The sequence below is a fragment of the Larus michahellis genome, chromosome 6 (genome assembly GCF_964199755.1).
Source record: "Larus michahellis chromosome 6, bLarMic1.1, whole genome shotgun sequence".
Classification (NCBI taxonomy): Eukaryota; Metazoa; Chordata; class Aves; order Charadriiformes; family Laridae; genus Larus; species Larus michahellis.
The window spans coordinates 15,091,284-15,116,724 of record NC_133901.1 but is presented as its reverse complement, the minus strand read 5'-3'; the positions used below and the strand labels follow the sequence as shown (position 1 = coordinate 15,116,724).

Genomic DNA, 25,441 nt, shown 5'->3' with positions numbered 1-25,441 from the left:
CATCATGTCCCCCGGCCCAGTCAGGACAGCCTTTCAGCAGAGACAGACCGAGTCCAGGATCCTCAGGAGCAGCTCTGTTTATTTGGTCTCTAATTAGCTTTCCCCTTCCAGCAGAGAGTGCTGCGGAGACCCAGCCTCATCCATCAAAGCCCGATGAGGTAGAGAAGAAGGAGCTGACAGCCTCAGGATACGACTGAGGTGGATGGAGAGGGAAGGAGGGGGAGGCTTTAGCTGGAAAGAAGTCATCACGGAGCTAAAACAAGTCATGAAACTGATCTCTCTCATCAGTGACATCCCTACTCAAGCCTTTTTCAGTCACGCATAAACAAACTGGTGGAAAGCTGCAGCGTGGTGACCTTCTCAAAGCGGCAGCTGGTGGCGCCGGCAGCCCCATGCCCTCTCCTGGAGCCGTGGGTGAAACCACGCAGCTAGCGTTTTTTCCAGCATGCTCATGCCATTTAAGATCCTCAAACCAATTTCCAGAGATGATTCAGGCTCCACAGACTCCAACACCGCTGCCTTAGAGCAAGAGGGAGGCTGTGTCTACCTTCCCGTGGTCCTTAGGGAAGGGCACGCTACAGCCCTTGAGGTGCCTGAGCTGGCCCTGGCATCTCCACGCAACATGGTGGAGAGACTCAAAGGCCCCCAACAAACCCCCTCAGCTTGAAAGCACCGGCATGGTGGTCTCCACCCACCCAGCATGGCCCGGCGCCCCCGTTCACCCTCGCCTTTGAGTGCCAGCCCTTTACTTTTTATAAACTCCAGCAGGGAGGTTTCTTCAGCCACCCCCTTCTCCATCTTCCTGAGCATGTCAGCCTCCACGTTCGGGACCTGGGGAGGGAGAGAAGAGCAGGCTGCGGTGAGAGGGGAGCACCCGTGAGTGGCTGGCACTGTCCCGGCTCCCAGCGAGGCTCAGGAAGAGACGAGTCTGTCCCGGGTGCCTTTGTCCCCCTGCCAAGCCTGTTTTCCTGCCCCGTCACAGCAAAGGGGTGAATTATCTCAAAAATCACTGCAGCCCTTGCGCAGAGCTGCCAGACAAAAGCCCGTCCTGCTCGGGGAGGTTTAAGAGCTTGGAAAGCTTTCCTCTCCCGAACCCTGACAAGATACCTCTCTTTTAATTTCTGCAAAAAGTCTGAATATGAAAGTTGGAGACAGGTCAGCTCAAGTCTGGTGAGTCCTCTAGCGATAATCATGAAATACTTTGGGTTTGATTTTGACCTTTAAAGAATCGATGATTAAACAGTTTCAACACAAAACAGAACTATTTTTGAAATGAAACCAGTGGAGCTTGGCTTTGAAAACACTGAAACGGAACGCTTTTTGACAGTTCTCCATCTTTTAAAACTTGTTTCAATGGGGAGCTTGTCTCTTTTCTGCAACTTTTTCCCAAAGGAAAAGCCCATTTATCAAACCCCGCTGCCCAGCTTTATCCCAGGGCTGCTCCCGCGTATGCCACGCTTGAGGACACTCTGGTCCGAGCAGGGGCTGTCACTGATGATGCTGCTGGTGTCAGGGGAGCGTCACCTTGCAGAGGGTGTTGCAGCGGGGAGTTAACATCCAGCCATCACCAGCAGAACCAGGTCAGACACGTCAGGAGGGTCGAGCCCCTTCAGGCAGACCCCTACCAAGGAGGACTGCACACAGGAACCCCAAGAAGTCACCCAGCCATCGTCCTGTCCCAGGGAAGGCGCAGGTCTACCCAAAACCTTCCCAACAGACGCTGTCGATGCAGCTAGTGGGAAGGGAATGAGGTCTGGGTTTGGTCTGCTGAGCTGTGGTGGTTCTGGCTTTCCAGCTAATGGTGAAGAAACGAAAGACCTCATCGTTCACATGTTAGAGGCACAGAGCTTGTTTGGAAGACTTTTCACTTGTGAGAAGTTGTAACCACATCTGAGGAGGGTTGCTGGGCTCCCTTCCTCCCTCCCACACCTCTCCTTCAGGGACAGGTATTCCCTCCCCGAGCGCAGCCCTGTCACCAAGATGTTCTGGCCCTCTGAAAATGAGGTCTCACCTCTCCTTTCAGCATGTACCGAGGGAAAAAAAAATAAGGAATGGACGTGAGCACCAAGCAGCCTGAAGAGATCAGCAGTCCCAACCACCAGGCTCCAATCCACCGCTGGTCCCTCGGTGTCAGGGCCACTGTAGCTGCAAGACAGAAGGACCCACCATAAGAGCTCTGCTCCTGCACATCTAAGGGTAAAAAGAGCAAATATGGACTGGTGGAGCACGAAGGGTCCATGTGGGCACAATCCAGAAGACTCCACTGGCCTGGAAGAGCAAATGGATGGAGGTGGGAGCTCCTCCCAGTGTTGGTAGCAAGACCAGCCCTGGTTGTGTTTGACCTCCTTTCCCCTGGCCAGGATCCTGCACCGCCACTCCCTGTCCAAACTGCGCCAAGCCTCCCAAATGACTGTAGGATGGATTTAGTCAGCATGCAAGTATGCTGATGGCACGGGTTCAACTCTTCCCCGCCGAGCCAGCCAGCAAGGCGGCGACTACGAGGGCCTGACTCCATCCTCCTCTGCTGGGGCATGAGGTGGGTTTAGACCACGCTGCCTGCCCGGGATGCTGAGCTGAGACAGGGACGGGAAAGGGCACAGCCACTTTCCTGGAAAACATTGCTGTCCCATTGTTCCAGGCTTGGTCACTCTCTACTCGCAGAGACCGAGGGAAGGACCCGTGCCGGCAGAAGAGTGCCATTAATGAGCCTGGTTTCCGAGTGGATGAAACTCTGGGCGCCTTCTCCGGAAAAAGGAGGAGAAGGTGAGAGCCGCTCCGTCTCCAGCGCAGACATCCTTCAGCTGGGCCAAGCGATGCTCACGGGAGGTTGACAGATTGCTTGGTTTGGCATGGGGACCTCATCTCCCCGTCTCCGGGACCTTACGGCTGGGAAAGGAACCGGCAGCAGCTCCGGGTGGGAGCCCCGTGCCAGGGTGCAGCAGGAGAGGAGCCCACGCCCCAGCGAAACAATCGCCCCGCTTCCCCAAACAGGACCACTCCACTCTGGAGCTTGGACGTCATCACGGAGCGACCAGGCAGAGGCTGCTAAATCTGTCTGCCGCCACGGGGAGCAAGCCAAGGCTTTTTGCCGTTTCCTGCCCCAGGTTCATTTATTATTCTTATCAGGCACCGGACAAAAATGTCAGGCGAGCTCTGATCTCTCTAAGGAAACACAGGAAAAGCCACATTAATGATGGAGCTGGGGAGAATTCTTTAGTGATTAAGTTACCAGAAATAATAAGCATGCACTGCAGATAAAGAAAATAAGCCCTGTGGTGGCACTGGCTTGGTCCCTCTCTCTGCAGATGCTGGTGAAGGGTGGTGGGGAGCAGGATGAGTAGACTTGAACCTTCCTGTGCAGCCTTCCTGTGCAGGGAAGATGGTTGTCTTCCCATCCCTGGATGCTTCAGATGTCCCCTCTCCCCTCCACCACCGTGCTGGGGTAGTGTGGTATTTCCTCAGCGTGGTGGCAGTGGGCAGACCCCAGCATTGACCACCTTCAGTGCAGCACCATGAGTAGGACACCGAAATGTCCCTACCACAGGGCTCCGCTTCAGTGGTGGCTTCAGGACCACTTCCGTCACGGAGAGATGGAGTGGAGAAGTGCACTGGAGGTGCTGTTCCAGGTCAGGTCTTTCCAGCAGAGTGGGTTTTTGGGTCACGGGACTGGTGGCTTCTGCCATAAGTCATCTCAGAGTGACCTTCTGACTCACAGGAGGCTTTTAGGAGGACCACTGTTACTTGAGAAATACTCACCGATGTCAACTCTTCCAATGTCCACGAAGAGCCGCAGCACCACGGATCCCAGCAAGTATCCAAAAGCAGGGCCGAACACGGCGATGGCAAAGAGGATGGCTGAAAAAAGGGAGCAGAGAACACCAGTGTGAGCAGGGAACAGTAGCCTGAGGCAGGAATGGTGTTACAGAGGAGAGGAGAATACAGAGGAGAAAACCCATCTTTTATCAAGCAGCAGATGATGAGAAGATCCCTGTTGCTCAGATACTGAACCTGGTGTTTACCTAACGGGAGGGCAGGCAGCTGCCTGCAGAAAAAGTCCCTCTGCTCTGCTGCAACCAAAGCTTTGCTGATGTGCTAAAAGTTGTCATCCACAGCGTTAATATCCATGATTCACTGTAACAAAGCGGGGAAGCCCTGAGAGCAGGAGGATGGTGGCAACCTGGGCTCACGCAGGCGATGGAGACCTGAATCTCCTACAGGAGGCTAAGGAAACAAGGCCATCTCAGTCCTTGGATCCCAGCAAAAACATTTGGTGCAAACTTCAGGCAAGGTGAAAGATGCTGAGAGCAAAAAGGCAACAGATCACCCACAGCTGAACTATCCCATTCAAAAAATAGATAACTTGGACCTAACCCCTAAGGTCAAAATGTTTCCTTTTGACTTCTTTGGAATGAAAAGATTCAGGTTTCCTCCCTGAAAGAAACTCTGCACAACCTTCTTAAGATATTCAAAAGTTGCCAGTTTGCTTGTACTGCATTGACCATTTCTGTGCATTTTCCTGCTCCGGAGCCTTGGAGCATGTTGGGTATGAAAGATCATATCTCCCACTGCTATGCCTCAGCTGTGAACTTATTTTAAAAGCTTTTCTTTTTTTTTTTGACCCTTTTTTTTTTTTCAATTAGGCAAGGCAGTGCTTTTGTTTCTACAACACAAACCTAAGTAGTGAAGGGCAGGGTCTTTCGAGAAGGAGTATTTAACCTCATATGTAGACAGTAGTGTTCCCTTTTGTAGCAAGATGCTCAGACCTGAAACAAAACAAGACTCAGAGGGCAATGGTATTTACGTTGTATTGAGGCAATCCAGCCTCACAGTAGCCATGCCCCGTGACGTTCCCACAGCCCTGAAGTGACCACCTGTATTATAAAGAACAAACCAGTCCCATTTTCTTTCACCTTCAGCACCTGCAGGTTTGGGAATGCAAAGGGCACTCTGAGGTCCTGGGAACCGAGTGTCCCCTTTGCCACAGGGGGAAGCCAAGGATGCTCTGTCCCTCCTTTTGCCAGCCCACATACTATATTTGAGCTGAGAGGAGCGAGTACTGCCCACATGGGAGACTTTCTGCAGAGCTTGGGTGGTGCAGCACCTCTTCCCAGCAAGATCCCGGAGCAAAGCGTGCCTGGGTGGGTCTGGAGACCCTGCCAAGAGCTCCAGCACTTGTCCAAAGCCTGGCCTTGGGAGTCTAATCCCTGAGGTTTTCCTTCTCCTTTAGTGCTTGCCTTATTTTGGAATATCCGCTTTTGACTCCTAAATCACTCTGACGCCTTTGGCCGCTTTAAAGACATTGTTCGGCACCAGGAGGAATCGGGTTTTTAAACAACTTATGGAATGAGCTCAAAGCTCACGTACACTGGCCAGCACCAGATGGGTTTTGGCATTCACAGGGAAAACCCATGCAGTTTAACATGGAAGCCAGCACCTATGTCTTTGCAATCAAGAAGTCCTCCCGAGCCTGGCAGCCCTCGCCAGGCAGGGACTGATTCCACAGCAAAAATGTCGATTTTGAACCCTCGATGCAAAACCTGTGTTAATTGGCCTGCAGGCTGTCATACCTCTGGTTAAACCACGATCAACCGATACTCAACAAGAGCAGGAGACGGTCTCTGAGAAGGTTTCCTTACTACTCTTTCCCTGCCATGGATGGCATGAGTTCTCACACACACCAGGGAGAAGCCCCAGCTCATCCATCTCATCTCCTTGCCCTGGTTCTTTGGCTTTCCAGATCACAAACAGACACCCAGACCACAAATGTAACCCTACAGACAGCAGCTGACTCAAGGGGAGTGAGAGCCCAGCCTTTTAATGGGGGAGGATCTCACCTGAGTCCCACAGGCTGCTCAACCCATGCCCACAGGTTCCTCTCCAGATGAGCACCTCTATATCCACCTCTATATCTCACCTCTAAGGTCCGGAGGAAACAATACAATGTACGGCAATGATCCCACTTACCAACATACAGCGGGGAATTGTTTGCTTCCGCAAAGTCATCTACGTAGGATATCCCAAAGGGCTGGATGGGAACCGTTCCGATTCCAGCCAGCAGCTGGGCGATGACCATCATTGCCCATATGCTGCTGGCCTCCTTCTGGGGATCCTGGGTGGTGTTCGGGCACACAAACTTATTTTCTGCGTAGCAGAGTTCAGCCTGGACCTGGCTTTTGTTACCTGAAAGGGAGAAGAATGAGCATTACAACTCTGGGCACATCCCCTGCCTTCTCCCACGCTAAATCCCTAAATACAGGGAACCTCCCAGATTTGCTTGGTAGGCACACGCTGTTGGATTTCAGATGGATCGCTCATTTTATTTAGCAAGTCTCATCACCTTTCCCTTCCTTTAGGGCATTGTACTGATGTCAGCATAGCAAACAACAACCAGGCAGGGATTTTTATCAAACTTTTAAAGACAAGCTGATCAGAGAAGATGGAAGCAAATCTATTTCTTCTGCGAAGGGTTGGTCCTGCAGCCCAACTCCAGCGAGCTGCATTCAAGCTGTCAGCGGGGGACAAAAACCTCTCCACCAAAGCTGCAGCAACGCCGGCCCCAGCCAACTGACAAAAGCCTTCGGACAGATGGTGTCAAAACCGGTGGAAAAAACCTAAATACTCATGGATGGAAAAATCATGACAAATGAAGGTGTTATGGAGCAGAGTAAGCCCCGGTCTTTCGATGCTAGCTCTTCCTGTTCTGGCTTTGCTTTTCTCTTTTTTTTTTATTATTTGTAATTAGTTCAACATTCCTATCACATCTTTCTGGTTAATGCAGTAACTGTGGATTTTCTACACTTCTGAGTAAACAGACACAAAACAAAACCAAATATTTGTCAGGTGATTAGGGGTTTCCATTGGCGTAGTGCGGCAGCACATTCCTAAGAGTATGTCACCACAAAAATCCTTATGTGAGTCCATTCAAAACCGCGTTGCCTAAAGGCTCCGTGTTGCCAGACAGAAGGAGCCTTCTTTTCTAATAAAGATTTTACCGCAGCAGAAGTGAGAGCCGCAGAAGTCTCTCCTGCCAGGTTGCTGTGGAGCGAGGCTGCTCTCGGCTTAACGAGGGCAAACCTAATGAGTGGCTGGCTTTTTGTTATGAGTGGTCTTTGCTCCCTTGTGGTACGTGGGCAGGAGCAGGGATCAATGCTCTCTGGGACGACCCGGCTGCCCCGAGCAGGACACCCTGCCCCTGCCTCTCCATTGCCCACAGCACCCAGGAGTGGCCCACCTCCATCCGAAGCAAGGACCTTACTTCTTCATACCACCCAGACATGGGGAGGTCAACCCTACTCAAGGCTGCCATGCAAACTCCAACCAGGTCTGGAGTATCTTCATGGGCTGTAAATACCAGGCCAAGACACGTACAGCTCTGGGCAGGGAACAGGACGATATCTGCTCCTTCAACTTGTTTCCTTCACAGTAAGAGCAGCCTCTCCTCTGTCCCAAAGTCTGACCAGTTCGTAGCCTGACGCATGAATTTAAGCTGTCAGAAAACTTGGCATGGTGCCTGATCCACTATTCCAAGCTGGCCGACTCGAAAAACACGGAGATGTTCGAGGCTGCGTAGCAGGGAGGCAGCTGCGAGCCAGCAGAGAGCTGCTCTTCGCATTTCCGCGCGAGCGCTGGCGCGCTCTCAGCCCCACGCTGGGCCATCATTTTTAATAACACTTCATGGGATCTGGGCTTGTAGATCAGCCATGCCGGCGCCAGATTTCCCAGAACTGATATGGGAGAGTAAAGCTGGAGGATCTCTAACCCTTTGGTGGGAGCAGAGGTTGTCAGGCAACTGTGAGCAGCTCCGTCCTCACTGTGCTTTGATCCCCACCTGGGGTTTGCATCCTGTTGAGCTGCAGCGAAGTCAGGACCTAACTAAAGGGAGCAACTTGCCTAAGGCCACCCAGCAGCTCCCCGTCAGAGCCAAGGCTCCCTGAGCCCAGAAGACCGGGCTAGAACGCGACGCACGGGGATCGAAGCTATTCCAGGAGAAAGCATCTTCTCACCAGAGGTGGAAGGCTTTCCCCAGCTGCCATCCCCCTCAGCGGCACAGCCATGGGGCGAGAACTTGGTACAGAGACAAGGTGACTGAGGGTTTTTGGAGGTGGCAATCCCCAAGGAGGCCAAGGCTCATTGGCATCCTGAGGATTCAGGGGCTGAAGTCACTTTCGGAAGACCAAAGCCAGCCTTGTGGCACGCCACGCAGGTTCTCCTGTCTATCGCATTCTGCACGGAAACTGGAGCTGTCATGGTACACACTAGCTTGTTCCCAAAGCCTGCCCAGTTAAACCAGTAGCCCACCTTAATTGTTAAGGCTGGAGCAGAAAAGGCCCTGAGGACACTGCTCTACCACCCACACAGTGCTCAGCAGCAGGGAGATAACCTCACTTCTCAGGCTGCAATACCTCTGTGACTCCAGTAAAGACAATGCTGCTTTGCTTCCCAAAACGCTTTGGGCTACAGGCAAACCACCAGCGGCACTTGGGTTCAGCCTGGGCTCCCAGCGTTTGCTCTTCTCCCCGGCGCTGCCACAGCCCTCAGCTGCCTGCAGTGAGGCCACCAAGAGCAACGTCTTTTATCACACACAAAAGCCAGGAGGAAGGTCAAAGCTTAGCTGGTGCAACAAGGCATACACACACAGCAAGACTGCGCTTTCAAGCCTTCTTTATAGACTCAGAGAATCACAGAATGGTTTGGGTTGGAAGGGACCTTAAAGATCATCTCATTCCACCCCCCTGCCCTGGGCAGGGACACCTCCCACCAGACCAGCTTGCTCCAAGCCCCGTCCAACCTGGCCTTGAACACCTCCAGGGATGGGGCAGCCACAGCTTCTCTGGGCAACCTGGGCCAGGGGCTCACCACCCTCACAGCAAAGAATTTCTTTCTAAGATCTCCTCTAAATCCCCCCTCTTCCAGTTTGAAGCCATTACCTCTCAGTCCTTGTAAAAAGTCCCTCTCCAGTTTTCTTTCAGGCCCTTTCTTCATCAGCCAGATGAACTGCTTTGCCCCCCCGAGCTTGTGGCACTGACCTACAGCACCGTAGCTGTGAACTTCTTGAGCAGATAAGGGCCATCAAAATGAGACTGATATGGCAAGAACCATTCTGGTATGAACCCAGCTCAGTGTTCAGAAGATCACAATGCCTCAGTAGCAAGGTACTATAGAACCTCTGAGCTCAGGAAATGCACCAATGGCCCAAATTAGCCAGAAGTGAAGTGATTTGTCCACGATCACATGGGGAACCAGTGGCAGAACCAGCATTTCCTGCACCTGAGGGCTTCTGCCCCACGTCTGCTGCCCCATCAGCAGCCCTCTCTGCTCGCAGTTGGTTTCACCCCTGGCTTTTTAGGTAGCCAAGTGACACGGCATCGTTGATAACAATGCTGTCATCACTAGGCAGAGATGCAGCTTCCAGAGCTGCAGCTGGGGCACTTCTGCTGCCACAGAAAGCCAACCTATTTCCAGGATGCTCAGGGGCAGGTTGGAGGGACACACACCACACATGCAGAAAGCAGGGACACGGCTTGCTTAGAGACCTGAAGAGCGACGGGTGGGCACAGCCAGGAGAGAAGCATATTTAAAACAATATATTAAGCCAGTTAAATTATTTTTCAAGTATATTTTATCGTATCCGTGTGGAAGGTTATGCTCTCTCACTGCCTGTGGAGTGTCCTTACAAATATCCTGAGGTTGGCATGTCCCTGTGGAATGACGGCTCTCTCAGGGGTCTCAGCCCTACGGCAAGCTCCTTGGGCACGGATGAGGTGTCTTGGCAGGCTGGAGAGGAGATCCTGGCTGCTGAACTTGAAACACAGACTGCTCCCTCTGGAGGCCTTCAGGAGCATCTATGGGGAATTTAGGTACTTACCCTGACCACAGAACTTGGCACCTGAAACTGCGCTTGGAACGACACGCCCGGAAGGGGCAGAAGGGGTCCCACATGTAATTATTGCATTCAGGAGGGGTTGCAAAGCTATACCGAACCCAGGCTTAAAATAGCAAATCTCTGCCTTAAGTCCTTCCCTCCAAACATTGCGTTTAAATTGTGTGTGCGCTGGACACAACCCCTCTTTTTGGGTAGGCACCAGTAACCCAGCCCAGAGCAACTTGAGATGGGTTTTGTGCTGGGACAGCTCGTGGTGATGAGGGTGGAGGCACTTACCGGCGCTAAGCGTGGTGTATTCGTAGGGGTCCGATAGGAAGTGGGGCAGGGTAACCAGGAACGCTCCCAGCGCCAGCAGCAGCCCCCCCACGCCGATCACCCGCGGGCGGTGAACACGGCTGCCAAAGTAGCTGACGAAGATGATGAGGACGACGTTGCCGATCTGGAAAGGGCACAGCGAAATGGTGAGAACATCAGAAGACATTCACGGAGGAAGTCAAGACCCCGTGGCTGTGTTGGGGTGGGCGGAGAGCTCTCTTTCCAGGTGGTGTATGACCCTCACAAGAACAGGAACAGGACAGCCCTGTACCCTGCATGTTCACAGCAAGTCAGTGCTCCCTTCTCATCAAAAGCCGGCGGGCCAGCTCCTTGGTTTCTGTCACCTGTGTGCATCCCCTGTTGTCACAGATGGCTTCACAACCTCCCTGTGATCTGCCTGGGGCTTTTTTCAGCACCCACATCTGCCCTCACCCCACAGGTTGTAGCATAAACTAATAATTCCCCCAAACAGAGCATAAATGAAGAATATTGCCTCCATTCCCATGACTAAACAGACGCGAGCCTAGCTACAAAGTCCAGCTCATTGCAAATGTTTGCGACTCTGGACATTTGCAACTGCAGATACGATCAGCTGAAAAAAAACATGAAAACATGCAGCTTACTAAGGCAAGTAGAGGAACACCATAAAATTACCATTACATGGGCTTTGTCAGCTTGGGACAAGCTAAACATTATTTTAACCTCGGCATGCATGGCTAAGAATACTTTTTATTTACGTCTACATGGGCTCCCTTGTTTGTCTCTTTGTGGTTTTTGTTCTTGGAATCGTTGCAGCCATCAACGCAAAATGATCGTGGCCCTGGACAGGCAGGGGAGCTCACACGGAGCTTGAGGAAAGCACAGAAACCTCTCTCATAAAGCAGAGAAATAAAGACGAATCTGTTATCTGCAAGCTGTTACTCTTTATACTCCCGCAGTAACAGACTGTCCTACATGATGTTTACTTTGGTGTTACTTCTCCCGCCGTTAATTCTCATAATTAAGTTCTCTAGTGGATAAGGAGCACATGGGTTACAGCTTTGAGGTACTCTGCAGGGCTTAATTATGCCAGTTCATCATTATCAGTGCTATAACTGACCATACTGGGTCTCTTTCTTTGCACGGTTTGGTCCCAGTCGCAATCAGTGGGAAGTCTTTCACTGGTCTCAATAGGCTTTGAACCAGTCTTTTTAACTCCAGCTGTGGGTGCTGGTTGAGGTAAGACCTGGGCATCTACTTCCCCAAGGACCCGGGAGGATTCCCAGTGCCCAGCCTCTTGGTGGAGGATCCCATGGGAGAAGAGCAGCTGTACGCAAGGTGGGCTGCCACCAAGCACTTCTTTGTCTGTGCCATCAAAAGAAAGCCTTTGCCAGCAGGTCTTTTCCTAGTCGTCATTGAAGTGCTGCCAGAAAGGACACAATTCATGACAATGTGAACTGGAAAACTTATTCCAGAGGAGTAAGTGATTAGAAAGCGTTTGTGAGAAAAATCCTCGGCCAGCTCAGCAATATGCAGTGAGAGTCAGTCCTTTGCCACAGGGCCACCAGGAGCTGGGAGCATTGGAGAAAAAGGATAGATCCTGGAGAGACTGCTGGCTGGGGTTGCCTTTTAGCTTGGAATGACTCATGCCAGCATCATTCCTAAAGCCAATGAGAAACCTATGAAAACAGATACTTTTACTGGAAACTGCTCGCGGAGCAGTTGTTGCGTGGACACTACTCGTAATAAGATGCTCTTCTTCACAAAAGCTTTAAGAACTGTGATTCATGGAGAAGAATCACATTGCATGTTTGCCTTCTCCCAGTCACGTCTCTGCTGGAGATGTATGGCATCACAGGGTGGAGTTGTCTCCTCTGAAGCAACCTGCTTTCTGCCGCTGGTCTCCAAGGTCACGTCCTCACCACATAACCCCATGTTCAACCTCCTGGCATGTGGTACAGCAAAAGTGAAGTGTGAAGAAGTGTCCAGGCACAACAACAGCTGCTTCATTCAGCACATATAGGTATGGCCGAGGAAGCACTGGGTGTGAACAGCCCTGAGACCCTATTCTGGGAAGGTCCCCCCCGTGTTCTGGCCACCCCGCAGGGCCTCTGCACAAGTGTCTCACCCAGTTACCTCATGCAAGCTGGAGATGAAACCTGAAGAGAGACTGGAGAGCCCAAAGCGCTTCTCAATGGTGGTGAGGCTGCTCTTGAAGTTGGCGCTGTAGAGGAGCTGAGAGAGCTGGAGAAGCCCGTGGCATAGCACAAACACCTGCAGTCAAAAAGAAAGTGCCATCCCAGTTAGTGCCCTGTTGGTGTGTAACTGGTGGAGATCATGCCCCGTGCAAGGGATTTGAGAGTCATATGTGCACGGACTCAAGTTGGCCAACACAGCTGCACCTCTGACATGCAACAGGTCTACTGAAGGTCTCAGTCCTGGATCCCTGATTAACTTAGCTTTGTAAAATGAGCGATGCAGTGTTCAGAAGACAGGACAAGGAGCTCCAGTTTTATCTTTCCTCTGCTTTACTGGTATCAATATTCATTGGTATTCACACTCTGGCAACCCTTGTGCAACCCACAAGAACAACCCTAGAACCTGAAGGGGACCTGTTTGCACTGGGAGTTGTACAATGCTAAATGAGAGAGGTCTGACTTTGCATAGATTTGGCGGGTGCTCCTGAGACCACGTTAGAGCCAACCCTGCAGCTGAAAGGGAGCCATGCTGGTTTAGACTACCTGAGATCCAGTATTTCCAGTCGGCCCCTTGATTCACTCAGCAGTAAAGCCAATTAACAGAACCTGCTCCAAGGGGTGTTGCAAGAAAAAGTAGGAAAAGGGCTTTAAAAGCCCCAGAGGGAAAGGATGAAATATGCACAACGTAGTCTCACTACTGGAAGACCTCTGTAGTATTCTAAAAACAGCATCTTTCCCTTGAGCCGGGCTGCGAGCCCAGCCAGAAACCAAGGCGAGCGGAGGCAGAGCTTTCGGGGAGCAGAGGAGGGAATACAGAGGGTTTACGGGGCAGGGCAGAAGCGTGGTCGAAAGAGCCCGGGTGGCCTGGGAGAGGAAAGCGCTCTCAGCCAGGGATGCAAGAGGCAGCTCACAAGGGTCTTTTGATCTATATTTAGTCAGAATAGTTTTCCTTTATTTTTCTTGGAATGGAATGCATCCACATGGTGCCAAAAGTATTTTAAAATAATTTAGAAGGAAAGACAAAAAAAAAAAAAAAAAAAAAAAAGGGAAAAGGTCTTTTTATTTAAATTCACAGGAAATCAAATATTTGCTGAATACCGGAAGCATGTCCCACAAAGATAACGGCGGGAAGTCCAAGATGATGAATGGGGGATCAAAGGTATTGCAGAGCTGACAAATTCCTTATGTCCTGGGCTAGGAGAGCAGCAATACTCATTATTAGCATTTATTTGAAACAGTGGTAGCACCCAGAAGCCCTGACCCATTTTGTGGGGAAAACCCCAACTCCTCCATCAGAAAAAGAATTAAATTGTCCACCTGACACGGAGGATGCAAATGCCGTAGGTGGGTGAGTGGCTTTTTGAGGAGCAGAGGAGGATGCGGAGCCAGGTCCAGCAATTACAAGAGAATTTGGGTAAGAGAAGATGGGCGAGAAGATGGCTTCTTGGGAAGCTTCTCCTGTGAGGGAGGATAGCACCAGCCAGAGGAGACAGCTGGGTATCTAAAAGCATAAGAGATGGAAGAGATGCTGGCAGACAGTGGGAGAGAAGAGGTTGGAGGTGAAGGAGAAAAGGGAGCCCTGGCAGTGTGAGGGCAGGCCGGGAACGACCTGGAGACCACAGAAAAGTAGGAGAAAGGCAAACACCAAAAAAGAGGGAAGAAGGGTCATAGGGACATGCTACCATCACGAACTCTTCAGCCACACCTTGGAGGGGTGTCAGCAGAAGGGCTAGCATCTGCCACCGCCATAGCTGAGCAGGAGGGGACAAAGTCCCAGGCTGGGACTTTGCCCCAACAAAAAGCTGCAGAGCAACGCCGTGGGGTGTAACGTGGGAAACCCTCCCAGACGGGGACAAAGTTGAAGTGAAACATCTGAAAGTAAACTCTTGAAGCAGAATGACCTCTGCACCCTCCAGCTATCGACTCCTACGTTCAAAAACCTGTCCCAGCACATGGTCCTGCTGGTGAAAGCTGGATCCACCACCTTCCCCAGTCCTGACCTGGGATCACCATGTAATTAGTCCAGCCGGGCTGGTCTGGAGCAGAGAGGTGACTCCCATGAGGATGAGAAATGGAGAGGGGATCTGGTTGCCAGAGAACATTAATTTTTTGTTCCTGCAGCTCTGGCCAGACCCTACTGAAGTCACTCAAAGAAGGAAGCGCCGGCTAAACAGCGAGAGGGCAGGGACCGCCTGAGATGCAGAGCAGCTGGAGGGAGAGCTCTCCCGGTGTGAGGCATTAGCCGGAGAAGCAAAGCTGTTTACCAAGGGGAGGGAAGAGGGTGGATCACCAAGGCTGAATTTAGGGCAGCAAATGTCAGCTTAATCCCAGGGCAGACAGGGAGAGGAGAAGCGTCGGGGAGAGAGAGGATGCTGACAGGGAGGGAGGATGAGGAGGAAAGGCAGCCTGACTCCCCAAAATGCTGGGGTTGGCAGGGAGTGGGGAGAAGGCAGAGGCATGGAAGGACCATAGGGGACCAGCACTGGTTGTGCTTCATGAAGATGGAGAGCAGGAGATGAGAGGGACAAACGGTGGTCAGGAAAAGGCAGAGCTGGCCTGAGGTGGGTTTATGCATTGGTGATAACCTGGGGACGGACAAACCGGGGCTGTGGATCCCAAGGGAGCAACCTGGGGCTGCCTGCCATGAGGGAAGGCAAGGTGGGAGAAATGCAGGTGGAGAGCACCGAAGAAAGGAGAGAAAGCTGCTGGCACTGAGACCACCCGGCGGCCTCAGCCCTTGGATGTGGAGAGCCCGGAGGATGGAAGGGGAAGGGCAGAGGAGATATTCTTTTTTTGGCTTGGGAAGAAGATGCCACCCAAAACAGTCAGAGCAAAGCAAAACCGCCTGTGCTCCAGGACTTGTGCAGCTGGAGCTTGGCTTTTCCAGACGCACTTTGACTGTCTGGAGTTGAAAGATGTGCCTGATTTAAGATTTCCTGACAACTGATTTAAGATTCAGCAGACTCAATTCTAATGAAAATAACGAGGGCCCAAACTTTGAAGGCTCTGAGTGCAAATAGCTGGGAGAGGGGCTTACTTGGAGGGCTCCCCAAAAGGAGCCCCTGCACCGCCTGACCTTGGCACCGGCCGGGATGCTCCAGCTGGGAAGAGCAGACCTCTGAGGCTGGTGGAGATCAAGGGCACCACGTTCCCATGTCCCCTCACAGGTTCTCACGGGTCTCTCCCATCCCTGTCGCTCTCCCCATGCATCCCCATCCCCACACGTTCGTGCTGACCATCCCCAACCTGCTGGTCCACGGACACCAGCACTGAGCTGGTCCCTTCCAGCTGCAGAGAGCATCAGATGTGCGGCTCTGGCCCCACACACCCGCGGAGCAACCCCAGGAGGGGACGAAGCTGCTATCACCCGTCTTCCATAACACTTAACGAGGGAAGGTTTTTAAAGAAGAGCCAAGCTCATCTGAAGGGAGGTTTTGCTGATGCAGAGCCAACACAACGGCACTGAAGGCGAAGGCATGGTGGGAGGTTAAGGAGTCGGGGGCACTCCCACGAAGTGCTGACCCTCCGGAGCAGATGCTCCCATCAGAGCCTGGTGTATTTCTGGAGCTGCACAGGCCAGCAGCAATATCGGGTGGCCAGGGAGTGGCGCGGAGAGGCCAAAGGCGTGCGCCCACGTGCACCCCCACACACTCACACAACATCCCCTCTTAATCATCCCCACGTTTCCTTCGGAGTGCCTGAGCAACCCTGACTCCAGGCTGTTTATACAAGGCACTTGACTCCTTTCCAAGAGGCACTTTGTTTAAAAGGGGAGAAAACAGCTGGGGGAAGGTCCTTCGCAGGCACGCTGCTTCCCCCCGCCAAAGTTCATGGGGAGTAGCACCTCCCAGGACAATGCCTTTTCCTAAGGAAGAGAAACCCGCTCTGCTGCAGGGAAGAGAGGGGACTGGTCCCTCCATGGTCTGGACAACGCTTCTCTGGTTCAAAGCAGAGAGCTGGCAGCTATTCCATCAATCCTAACCCAAACCTCCTTTAGAGGAGATGTGTTTAATACTCGACCCAGAGGGCTGGTGGGGCTGAGCCAGGGGCAGGGGGCAGGCTGGGCTCCAGGCAGCCTCCGAGGCATCCCCCAGGCATGGGGATGCATCAGCAAGGCTGAGATCCTGTGCTGGCACCAGACGTCCCCGTGGAATTACAGGTATGGCCATGGCTGGCGTGCTTCTGGGAGACACCCGAGATGGAGTTTTGGCCCTTGCAGCCACCTCAGAAGACCCACTTGCACCCTTTTCCATTTCTCTCTAGCTCACAGGGAATAAAATAAGGCTCTGGGAAGGGAGAGAGAGTCTCCCAGCCTCCCACTGAAGCCACAAAGCAGCCAAGGATGAGGAAACCAGGGGCAGGGGTCAAATCTGTCCTTGAGGTGGGTGGTTTTGGGGTGAGGAGCAGGTTGCTGCTGCCGGGGCTGGATGCGCGCACGGGGAGCAGGCAGCGTTGCGGGCAGCGCTGGTAGGCAGCAGGTGCTTGCACTGCCCCACGTCACGTACTGTGTCCGCTAAGCCGTGTTGCCTTATCTCACGGCGCTCTCTTTCCACATTGCTTATGTAAGATAATGCACTGTCAACACTGTCACCGGCCTTAACAAACAGCCACCTGAAGGTACACAGAGACTGGACTCCAGAAAAGGCTACTGTGACATGTTTTTTTGTGGGGCGGGGTAGGGGAGCATCCCTTGGTCACCAAGGCAGACAGAAAAAAAATGCTTGGCAAGTTGGGTTGAATAAGAAAAAAAAAATCCAAAACCATGAAGTACTTGAAAACCCCAGCGTGCAGTGTTGGACTTGGGTCCAGGCCAGGTAACAAAATTCAAATTTCTTGTTATTTGAAACTCTCAAAGGAGTTTCTTGTTATTTCAAAGGCCTCTACGGAGCCTCCAGGATCCAGGAGACTCCTCCAACGTGGGAGTCTGGCTCCACTCTGCAGGGACTGGGGGTTAGGGAAGATGATGCTATGTGCATCACAGCCACTGCCCCTTTCTCTCTGCCACCTGCAGAAGCAAGTTAAGGGTTAATTCTCTGCTCTGCTTCCACAGCTTCATGCTGCAATAGCAACACTCATATCCTAAGTCATCCCTCACCTCGTTTTTCTGTGTTTTCACCTCAACAGCTCTGTTTGGAGACTGAGAAGGTGGAAATCGTGATGGGGCAGCTCACCCAGTGAGGAGAGAGCCATCTCCGGCTCTCATGTCCATGCACTGGTGATCACCTCCATGCCCAACAGCCTTCCCATGGCAGCACCGCTAGCAGCGGGGCTGGAAAGACCCACGGTTTACTTCATTAGATGGATGCAAGAGCTGCCTGGGGAGCTGTATAGAGGAGCGGAGATCCCCACAGAACTTGCCAAACTGCTCCCAGTTGACCGATGACACTGAGGTAGGACGCGGCCAAGAGCAGTCGTCGCAGGAAGGCGCAAAATGAATCTGCCTGGAGTAAATGTTTGGAAAGGACAAGGAGTAAGGATGCTCTGTTAGCTCTTTCCTCCGCATAGTACTATTAGAGCTGCATTTTGGGCTCTGGAGGGCCAAAGCAAAATTCTATTGACCTTAATGGAAAGTCATGCAGGAGTCAAAGCAGGAGACCCCAACCTGCCCAACTCTGAAGGCTTCTTCCACTTTACTTTCCTGAGCTCCCAAGGGGAAAAAAAAAAAAAAAAGAAAAAAAAAAAAGGGAAAGGAGCAACTTCAGGAAGGAATAAGAATATCTCCAAATTTATAATAGTCAGGGAGAAGACAGGCTGTTTGCTTTAGAGCTTGTGTACGATCAACGCTCACTACACTAAGAGATCCTCCTGCAGGAGCACGGCTGAGGTCACTCGGTCCCAAAGAAATGCATCAGTTGGAAATGAAAAGTATACAGACATGCGTGGGGTAATACGTCCCTCCTTGGCCTCTCTTTCTTTCTTACATGCAGCCGCCTAGATTTATAAAGCAAAACGCACCGTGAAAGATGAAAATTAAAAAAAAAAAAAAAAAAAAAAAAAAAAGGGCAACGTTTCCACAGAAGGAACCAAATACCCTGCCACACAGCACGTCCCTTAGCACAAAACCTCTGAGCCTGGAGCACAGTCCGATGGCAGAAGCTGGCTCCTAAATTTTATTTCTACTGCAAAACACCCACCCCCCCACCCCACCAATAATAAACAAATTAAAATGGTTAGGGATTGTCTGAAGCGCTCCGCTGCCCAGATTATTAGTGGCAACGATGACTGTCTCCTGCCAAGTGATCTGGCGTTTTACAACCCCCGATTGTCAAGTGCAAAGACAATGTTTGCTGTTTTTGCAATGCAGGTACACACGAGGTTTCCCTGCACGGTATCCCCGTGCCCTTGCAAGGTCTGTGCAAGCCCAGCTCTGCTCAGTTGCTGTAGAGGGAGCGCTCCAGGGGACACAAAAACCCGTCCCTGCCTTAATGCGCAGGTGCGCGTTGCAGATGTCAGAAGGAAAGGAGGTTTTTTGGCCGCGGAGGATCGCTGAGACCAGACCCCCAGCGTGTGAGGTGCGAGGCTTTGCTGCTTCCCCAGCTGCTGCCAAGAAAACACTGCGGCTTGCAAAATACGCTGCGTATCGTTAAGCAGCTTGCTTTCTTCCTACAACCAGACCGAGCACACAGGTAGGTTGTGTGGTTGGGTCTTCGCTCTTTCTCCTTTTCCGAAGGTCTTTTTTCCTCACGGTGCATCGGGATCCATTCGTGATCTCCTAGAAGACAGCTTCAGCTTGGCTTCGTTTTCCCTGACCCACAAGCGTATGTAAACACGCCTCTCACACGCCCACAGCCCTGGCCATGCCTCGTGCTCCCTATCAGCGACACTCCTCTCCCATTTTGCTTGTGATAATCTTATCTGTGCTGACCACTCCTTGGTTGTGTTTGGGCACTGAATCACCTCGCCCCTCATAAAATTATCTTGTTTCATGTCTCCTAGACCTTGATCCCACTAAACTTTCCAACCTGATTTACCCTCTGGCTCTTCCCCATCTTTTTCTTTATCCTGCTGCTGGTGTTACTGGTGAAGGTCAGAGGGTTCTTCCCTTTTGAAACCTGATCCCACCAAAACTGGATTTAAGCACAGTGTCTGATCCATCCTAAACCAACCTTTGCTTTCTGATGCCAGCACCACCACCTCAAATGCCGGAAGACCCCAGTCACAGCGGGTCCTTCTCCCCATGCCACCCCACTTGTCCTTAAGGACCCTGCTTGCTTCTTTGCTACAAATGTTCATCCAACTTGCCATCTCTCCTTGCACAGCACTCAGTATCGGAATGTCCTTTGACTTGCTTAAATCAAGGGCCCTAATCAACAATGACTTTCTCCTTTCAGTGCTTCCCTCTCCAAACTTACAGCCATGCTGTCTTCACACCAATGACCTGACAAATCTCCTATTCTTGCTAACGGCAAAATAAAGCAATTCATAATCTTTTCCAACAGGATATGAGAGCACAACTTTTACATCTCCAGGCTTCTGAAATATACTCCTCAGCAAATTCCTTCACTTCCCTTAAAAGGAAGGGACAAAAAACCTGCCGTGATACTGTTGGGACCTCAGACCCCAAGGCAAAGCTCCTGTTTCTTCTGCAGAAGGCATCCAGCCTCCCCAGGGAGGGAAGAGCTCCTCGCTCCTGGCCATCGCACCCTGCATGCAGCCAGCATCTTCACCCTGGGATGCTTTAAAGCCATATCACACCCTGAGAGCCCGCAGTCTCCTCCCGACCCTGCTGTCTCCTCTCCTACACTCTTCTATACCACCCCTCTCCCTGCCCCCAGTATAGCACCCAATTTAAGTCTGCCCCGAAGGCTTTTAACTCTCCCCCCGGACTCCCTCCAGCTGACACAAATGATGATAACTCCCCGTCATCCTCCTGCTTCCTTTTCCACGCCAGGCGGTCCGCAGGGTAAAAGCCTCCCGCTGCCCGTGCTCCCAACCATTTCAGGCTGCTCCTCTGCACAATCCAGCGAACCGGCTTCCAGCTGAAACCAGTCCAACTCAGCTAAATAACAAGATATTTATAAAGCTCTCCTCCTTGTCATGTTTCTGGAGATCCTGATCAAGCAATTAGCTATCGATTAAAATAGCACAAAACCATGAAAGAGACAATAAAGGTGAAGAAGACAAAACGTTTGAGGTACTGCAGAGACAACACCTTTGAAATAATCCTTTTTCAGTGGCTGCCTGGATGGGCAAGGACATGATGATTGGAGACAGCAGTTAGGACTCTGGACCAGGGGACACTCATGGGGTCCATGGCCATGCTTGGGTATCAAAAAGACCAACCATCCACTTCTCCTCCACTTTTCAAAACTGTTTTGTTCCTTTAGGCCGTGAGGTCCTCAGCGTCCCCAGTACCACCATCCACCTGAAGGTTTGTTTCATCCTGCATTTGCCAAGCAGAGCAACTACTACCTCCTAGTGCCAGTCAGCACTGCCCTGGAAGCTCTGGTGAACTTCAAAGTAGGGGCCTGCCCTTGCTCATGACCCATCTCCACCACTGCCGTGGGATTACCGGGATGCTCTAGGTTTCTCACAGGGGACAGTGCTCAGCAGCAACCTCCCAGCCCCAAAGACTGAGGGCCTTTTGCATTCGGCTGTCTTCAAGGTGGTTCAAGACAAACAGCCAACTTCTGGAGGGGTTCAAGCAACCTTGCAACATCTGAGAGGGCACTCAAAAACATAAGCACAATGACCAGGTTTATTCCAGCTACGAGATCATAGAATCATAGAATAGTTTGGGTGAGAAGAGGCCATGAAAGGCCACCTAGTCCAATCCCCCTGCCATGAGCAGGGACATCTTCAACTGGATCAGGTTGCTCAGAGCCCCATCCAACCTGGCCTGGAATGTTTCCAGGGATGGCGCAGACACTAAACACGCTGTCAGGTGAGCTAGGTGGTGCCCTGAAATATCAGTGTAGACAGAGCCTTGATGCCGTCCAGTGTAATTGCAGTATTAGCTACAGTCATTAATACCCACGTATAACCAGGAGTAACTTCCACAGCAGCAACAAGGAACTGTCACCAACCACGTTCCCGCAGGGTACAGAGATCAGCTGTAAATGCCTGCTGTGTCAGAGCACAGATATGAGCCAGCAGCCAAATCCACAGGGCACTGCCTCCCTGACCACCTGCGTCTGCACTGGTTCTCCTGCATCCTCGGCAGCACCTCCGTGCCACCCATCCCCAGAGCTGCCCTCCCATCCCGCCCCTTCAAATCCCTGCAGAACCATTGAAACTCCCACTTTCCACCAGGACCTTTCCCCTTCTGATGCCCATCCCCAGCACCATCGTGCTCCCTAACTCCGAACACCAGCAGTGACGGGGCCAGTGCCAAAAACCACCCCGAGAGCGATGGGAAGCGGTGCGGGGAGGTGGTGGGCCCCCGGCGCGGAGAGCGTGGAGGAAAAAGATGGCTTGCACGGAAAAATAATTTGTTACTTTTGGCCCCAGCCCTGTGAAAGGCACTCTGAAAATGATCTTGGCATGTGAGCCTTAGGGAATAAATATTAATTTAGTGATTAGGACTTGGAGCCTGCTACAGCTAAGGGATTTTGTTGTGTTGGAAACACTGTCCTGGTCAGAAACTGCCATCCCTTATAAGAGGACATTGCGTCTCATTAATTTAAACCCCTTCACAGCATCTCTCTCAGTGTGGGATGATGCCAGCAGCTTCCCACACAATTAGGTGCTGGATGAAAACTTTATATAATACGTTATTTGCAGCACCAAGGGCTTCTCATACAAACAAGAGCTACGAAGCCATATAAACCCAGATGCTTACTGGACACCTTGTCCTCTGACGACCCATTCACAACAAAACAACTTCCCAAACCTGGAAATTCAGTTGTGACACTTCTTCTACTAATTTTTTGGGGCTGAGAGGATTAACAACTGTGCACAGGCTACTGCTTTCCTACCTTGAAGCAGTTATATTTTTTTTTTTTTAACATACGCATATTCTTAACACAAATGTCACATCACAGGAAGAGCGAACAGGTCAGGAAAGGGTGGGGGACGTCATTACCTGTCAATTTATGCACATCTGCTCTTAAAAGCAAGAATTTTCCTCCAAGGGATGGGTGTCCTGACTCCCCACCATCCCAGATGGTATCTATCACCCATCTGATGCCAACAAGCGTGATTTGATAGAACCCAAACAGCTCCTTAACGTGCTTCCACAGTGCCAGCGTCAGGCTGTGCTGTTCCTCTCGATTTAGCAAAAACCTGGTGATTTTTTTTTTTTTTTTTAAAAAGTGCTTCTTTTCACGCGCTGGTTTTCCCCTTGGCGCAGCCGTATCTGCACCAGCCGGGGCAGGTGGCACGTGGGGGTTCTCTGGTGGCATCTCCTGCTCGGGGTGGGGGGGGAGCTGTCACTCTGAGTATGTCCCTGCACACGGTTGCCACAGCGGGTGCTGCAGCATCACCTCTCCCTTAGAAGTGACCCCCGAGGACCCCCCTCAAGACTGGCTCAGAGGTGGATGCCTGGATGATCTGGGGAGCTCCGGGCTCACCACTCATTTTGAAATTAAGACTTGAGCCAGCACCAGACGCTGGGCGATTCGAGCAGCGCTGGGTGCCGGCAGCCGGCCAGGCACCTCCCGGCACAGCCGGAGCTCCCGCTGCCAGCTAAGTAAAACCCCCGTATCATCTGCCCTCGGCCAAATGCCCCCCGGGGGTCCCGGACACAGCCCCCGACCAAGCGCCCTGGGGTGTGCAGGGTGCCGAGCGCCCAACCTGACTGCCCCGGCTGCCCGGGGGGATGCAGAAATGGATTAACATTTGCCGGGGCTCTTTTTTTTTTTTAAACCCCTAAAGTTTTACGTCCTGAAAAAGGCATTGAGTTTGGCGCTGTTTTTTCAGTTCCAGGATATTTTTGCATCCTCCCCCTGTAAGCATTAGCTGCAAGAAGAGCTCTGTTTTGAGGTGATTTTACTCAGCCCGAGCCATGGTCGTTAGTGGAGTGGGTTAGGGCCACCTTTTGCACCCCTCTTCCAGAGGAGGGGACAGGTCACCAGTCCCCTGCAGAGGTGCATCAGAAACAGCCCTAAATTACCCAGGGTAATCTCAATCTCCTGGAGCTAACAGCTAAAAAGGGCCATCAAGTCACCTGCTGGGATAGCCCAGCCCGGACAGCGGGGACCTTCAGGTATGTAGGACTGGAAGGCACCATCTGAGATGATGTCCACAGTCCTGGGAGCCCTCACCATGTCACCCGTTGACCCCAGGAAGCCCAAAGCTTTGCTGCTCGGGGGAGCAAAACTGTTGGGAACAGCCCCATGGCACCCCACAGCACCCCCACAGAAATGCTGGGGCCCCGTGATTTGGTGAAACTTTTCCTGCCCAGAAACCAACCCCAAGCAAGCACAGCCCAAAGAAGAGGGGGCAGCGCCGTCCTCCATGCAAGGTGAGGAAAGATGGGGGGCAAAATCACACCCAAACCCACCCCGGACCGTGATGCCCTACCCGTGGCCGCGGGCTCCCGAAAACACTGTTAGCTGGGAAGCGTTGACAAACCCTTCCTTGCAGTACTGCTATCAACCCAAAAACACGTGCTGATAGTCAATAACGCTAATGGGAAATCACCCCCCGGGCCCCAGGCACGACCGGCAGATGCGGCACAAGGGGGTCCTGCCAGCTGCCCCCCCACCACGGCAGCCCCTCTCGCACACCGAAAGCTGCTCTGCCTGGGGGCAGGTGCCGCTGGGAGCCGCCGATCCCCAAAACTGCACCCGTCTGCTTCGGATGCTGACACGTGGAGGTGCTGCCGAGGGAGGCACAAAAATTCCGTCCCCCCACCCCAGGCAAATCCTGGCGAAGGCAGGCGGGTGTCCCAGGGACGGGAACCAGTGCGTGCAGCAGCCCCGGTGCCCATCCAGAAGTGGGCCAAACTGAGCCATATGAGGAAAAAAAAAGACTTGGCGAGCAGTGGTGTAAAAGCGCGATGGTTCGCAGCGTTTAAAATGCGAGAGGTGGCCGGGGTGGCCGGTGTTTTCTCACGCAGGCGGGGAGCTCGAGAGCCCGGAGCTCAGGCAGGGACCGGCTTTAAGATGCCAGCTCTCACCTCGCTAACAGGGGCAGGTGAGTGACCAGAAAAACCCACTTCAACTCGCCAGGAATTTGCTCCTGTCACTCAAAATGCCCTTCTCCCCAAGGTTTTTAAAGCAAGTCAGTGTTATTATAGGGCAGTGTTTTCCTTTCGCACCAGGATGTGGTTAATCATTCCCTAAGCAGCAGCACACTGTGTACCGGATGCCGTGGGTAAGATCCACAGCCCACGGAGAGCTGCCCACACCACTTCCACGGGGAGTGACACCCACCTGCCGCGCAGGGCACCGGTCCGAAACCCACCGAGCCCCCCCAGCCCTTCCCGTACGCCGAGCGGGACAGACCTCAGCGGTGTTATCCAGGACTGCCCGGGGAGCTGACTTTCAAATTCTGCATCTTAGCAAGCAAACAGCCTTCGTTTTACTGGCAGTTAGTACCGGGGATGCAGGGACCTGCGGGATGGGCTGGGGTCCCTCTCTGTGCAAGCATCCTCCTCCCTCCCCACCGGGGAAGCGGCGCATCCCTGCCAGGCACGACTCCTTACCTTGATGTTGCAGAAGATACTCCGGGAGCAGGTGCCAGACCTTTTGGGGATGTCGACCGGGGATTTGCTGGCTTCAGGGTGGACTCCCATTGTGGGGGCTTCCCGGGGAGCCCCGAATTGTTGGGCTACGCGTGGGCTCCCGTCCCTCTCCGGCCCGTCCCGCCACCAGCAGCGTGCACGGTCTGCGCCAAAAACCCTCCAAGCCCGTGAGTGAGGCAGGCAGCGTGAGCGCAAAGTTTTTATAAGTCGGCTCTCGGGAGCGATGATGAAACCCTTTCTCCTCCCTCTTTTGCTTTGTGCGCCGAGGGAACTTTAAAGTCGCAGGAAGTGAACGGCAGCGCACAGGGAGCAGGTGGGAGTGAGGGCTCGTCAAGCCCCGGATGGTTTGGGGATGGGGACCGCAGCAGTGGGACGATGTTTGCCTACCCGCAGGGGACACCCAGCATCCCTCCGCTGTCCTCACGTCCGAGGCCGCAG

General features: G+C 52.5%; 1 protein-coding gene across 1 annotated transcript in view; it reads right to left on the bottom strand.

The window, feature by feature from the left end:
• The window catches only part of SLCO2A1 (solute carrier organic anion transporter family member 2A1), a 30,686-nt gene extending 5,466 nt beyond the window's left edge, over window positions 1-25,220 (bottom strand). The window contains exons 1-7 of the mRNA XM_074591705.1: window positions 24,965-25,220; window positions 12,314-12,451; window positions 10,160-10,322; window positions 5,965-6,180; window positions 3,757-3,855; window positions 2,012-2,145; window positions 750-831 (exon numbers count right to left, since the gene is read on the bottom strand). Of these exons, the coding sequence (XP_074447806.1) occupies window positions 750-831; window positions 2,012-2,145; window positions 3,757-3,855; window positions 5,965-6,180; window positions 10,160-10,322; window positions 12,314-12,451; window positions 24,965-25,054 (922 nt within the window). The 5' untranslated portion in view covers window positions 25,055-25,220. The remainder of the gene's footprint in view (window positions 1-749; window positions 832-2,011; window positions 2,146-3,756; window positions 3,856-5,964; window positions 6,181-10,159; window positions 10,323-12,313; window positions 12,452-24,964) is intronic.
• Window positions 25,221-25,441: the final 221 nt, after the last annotated feature.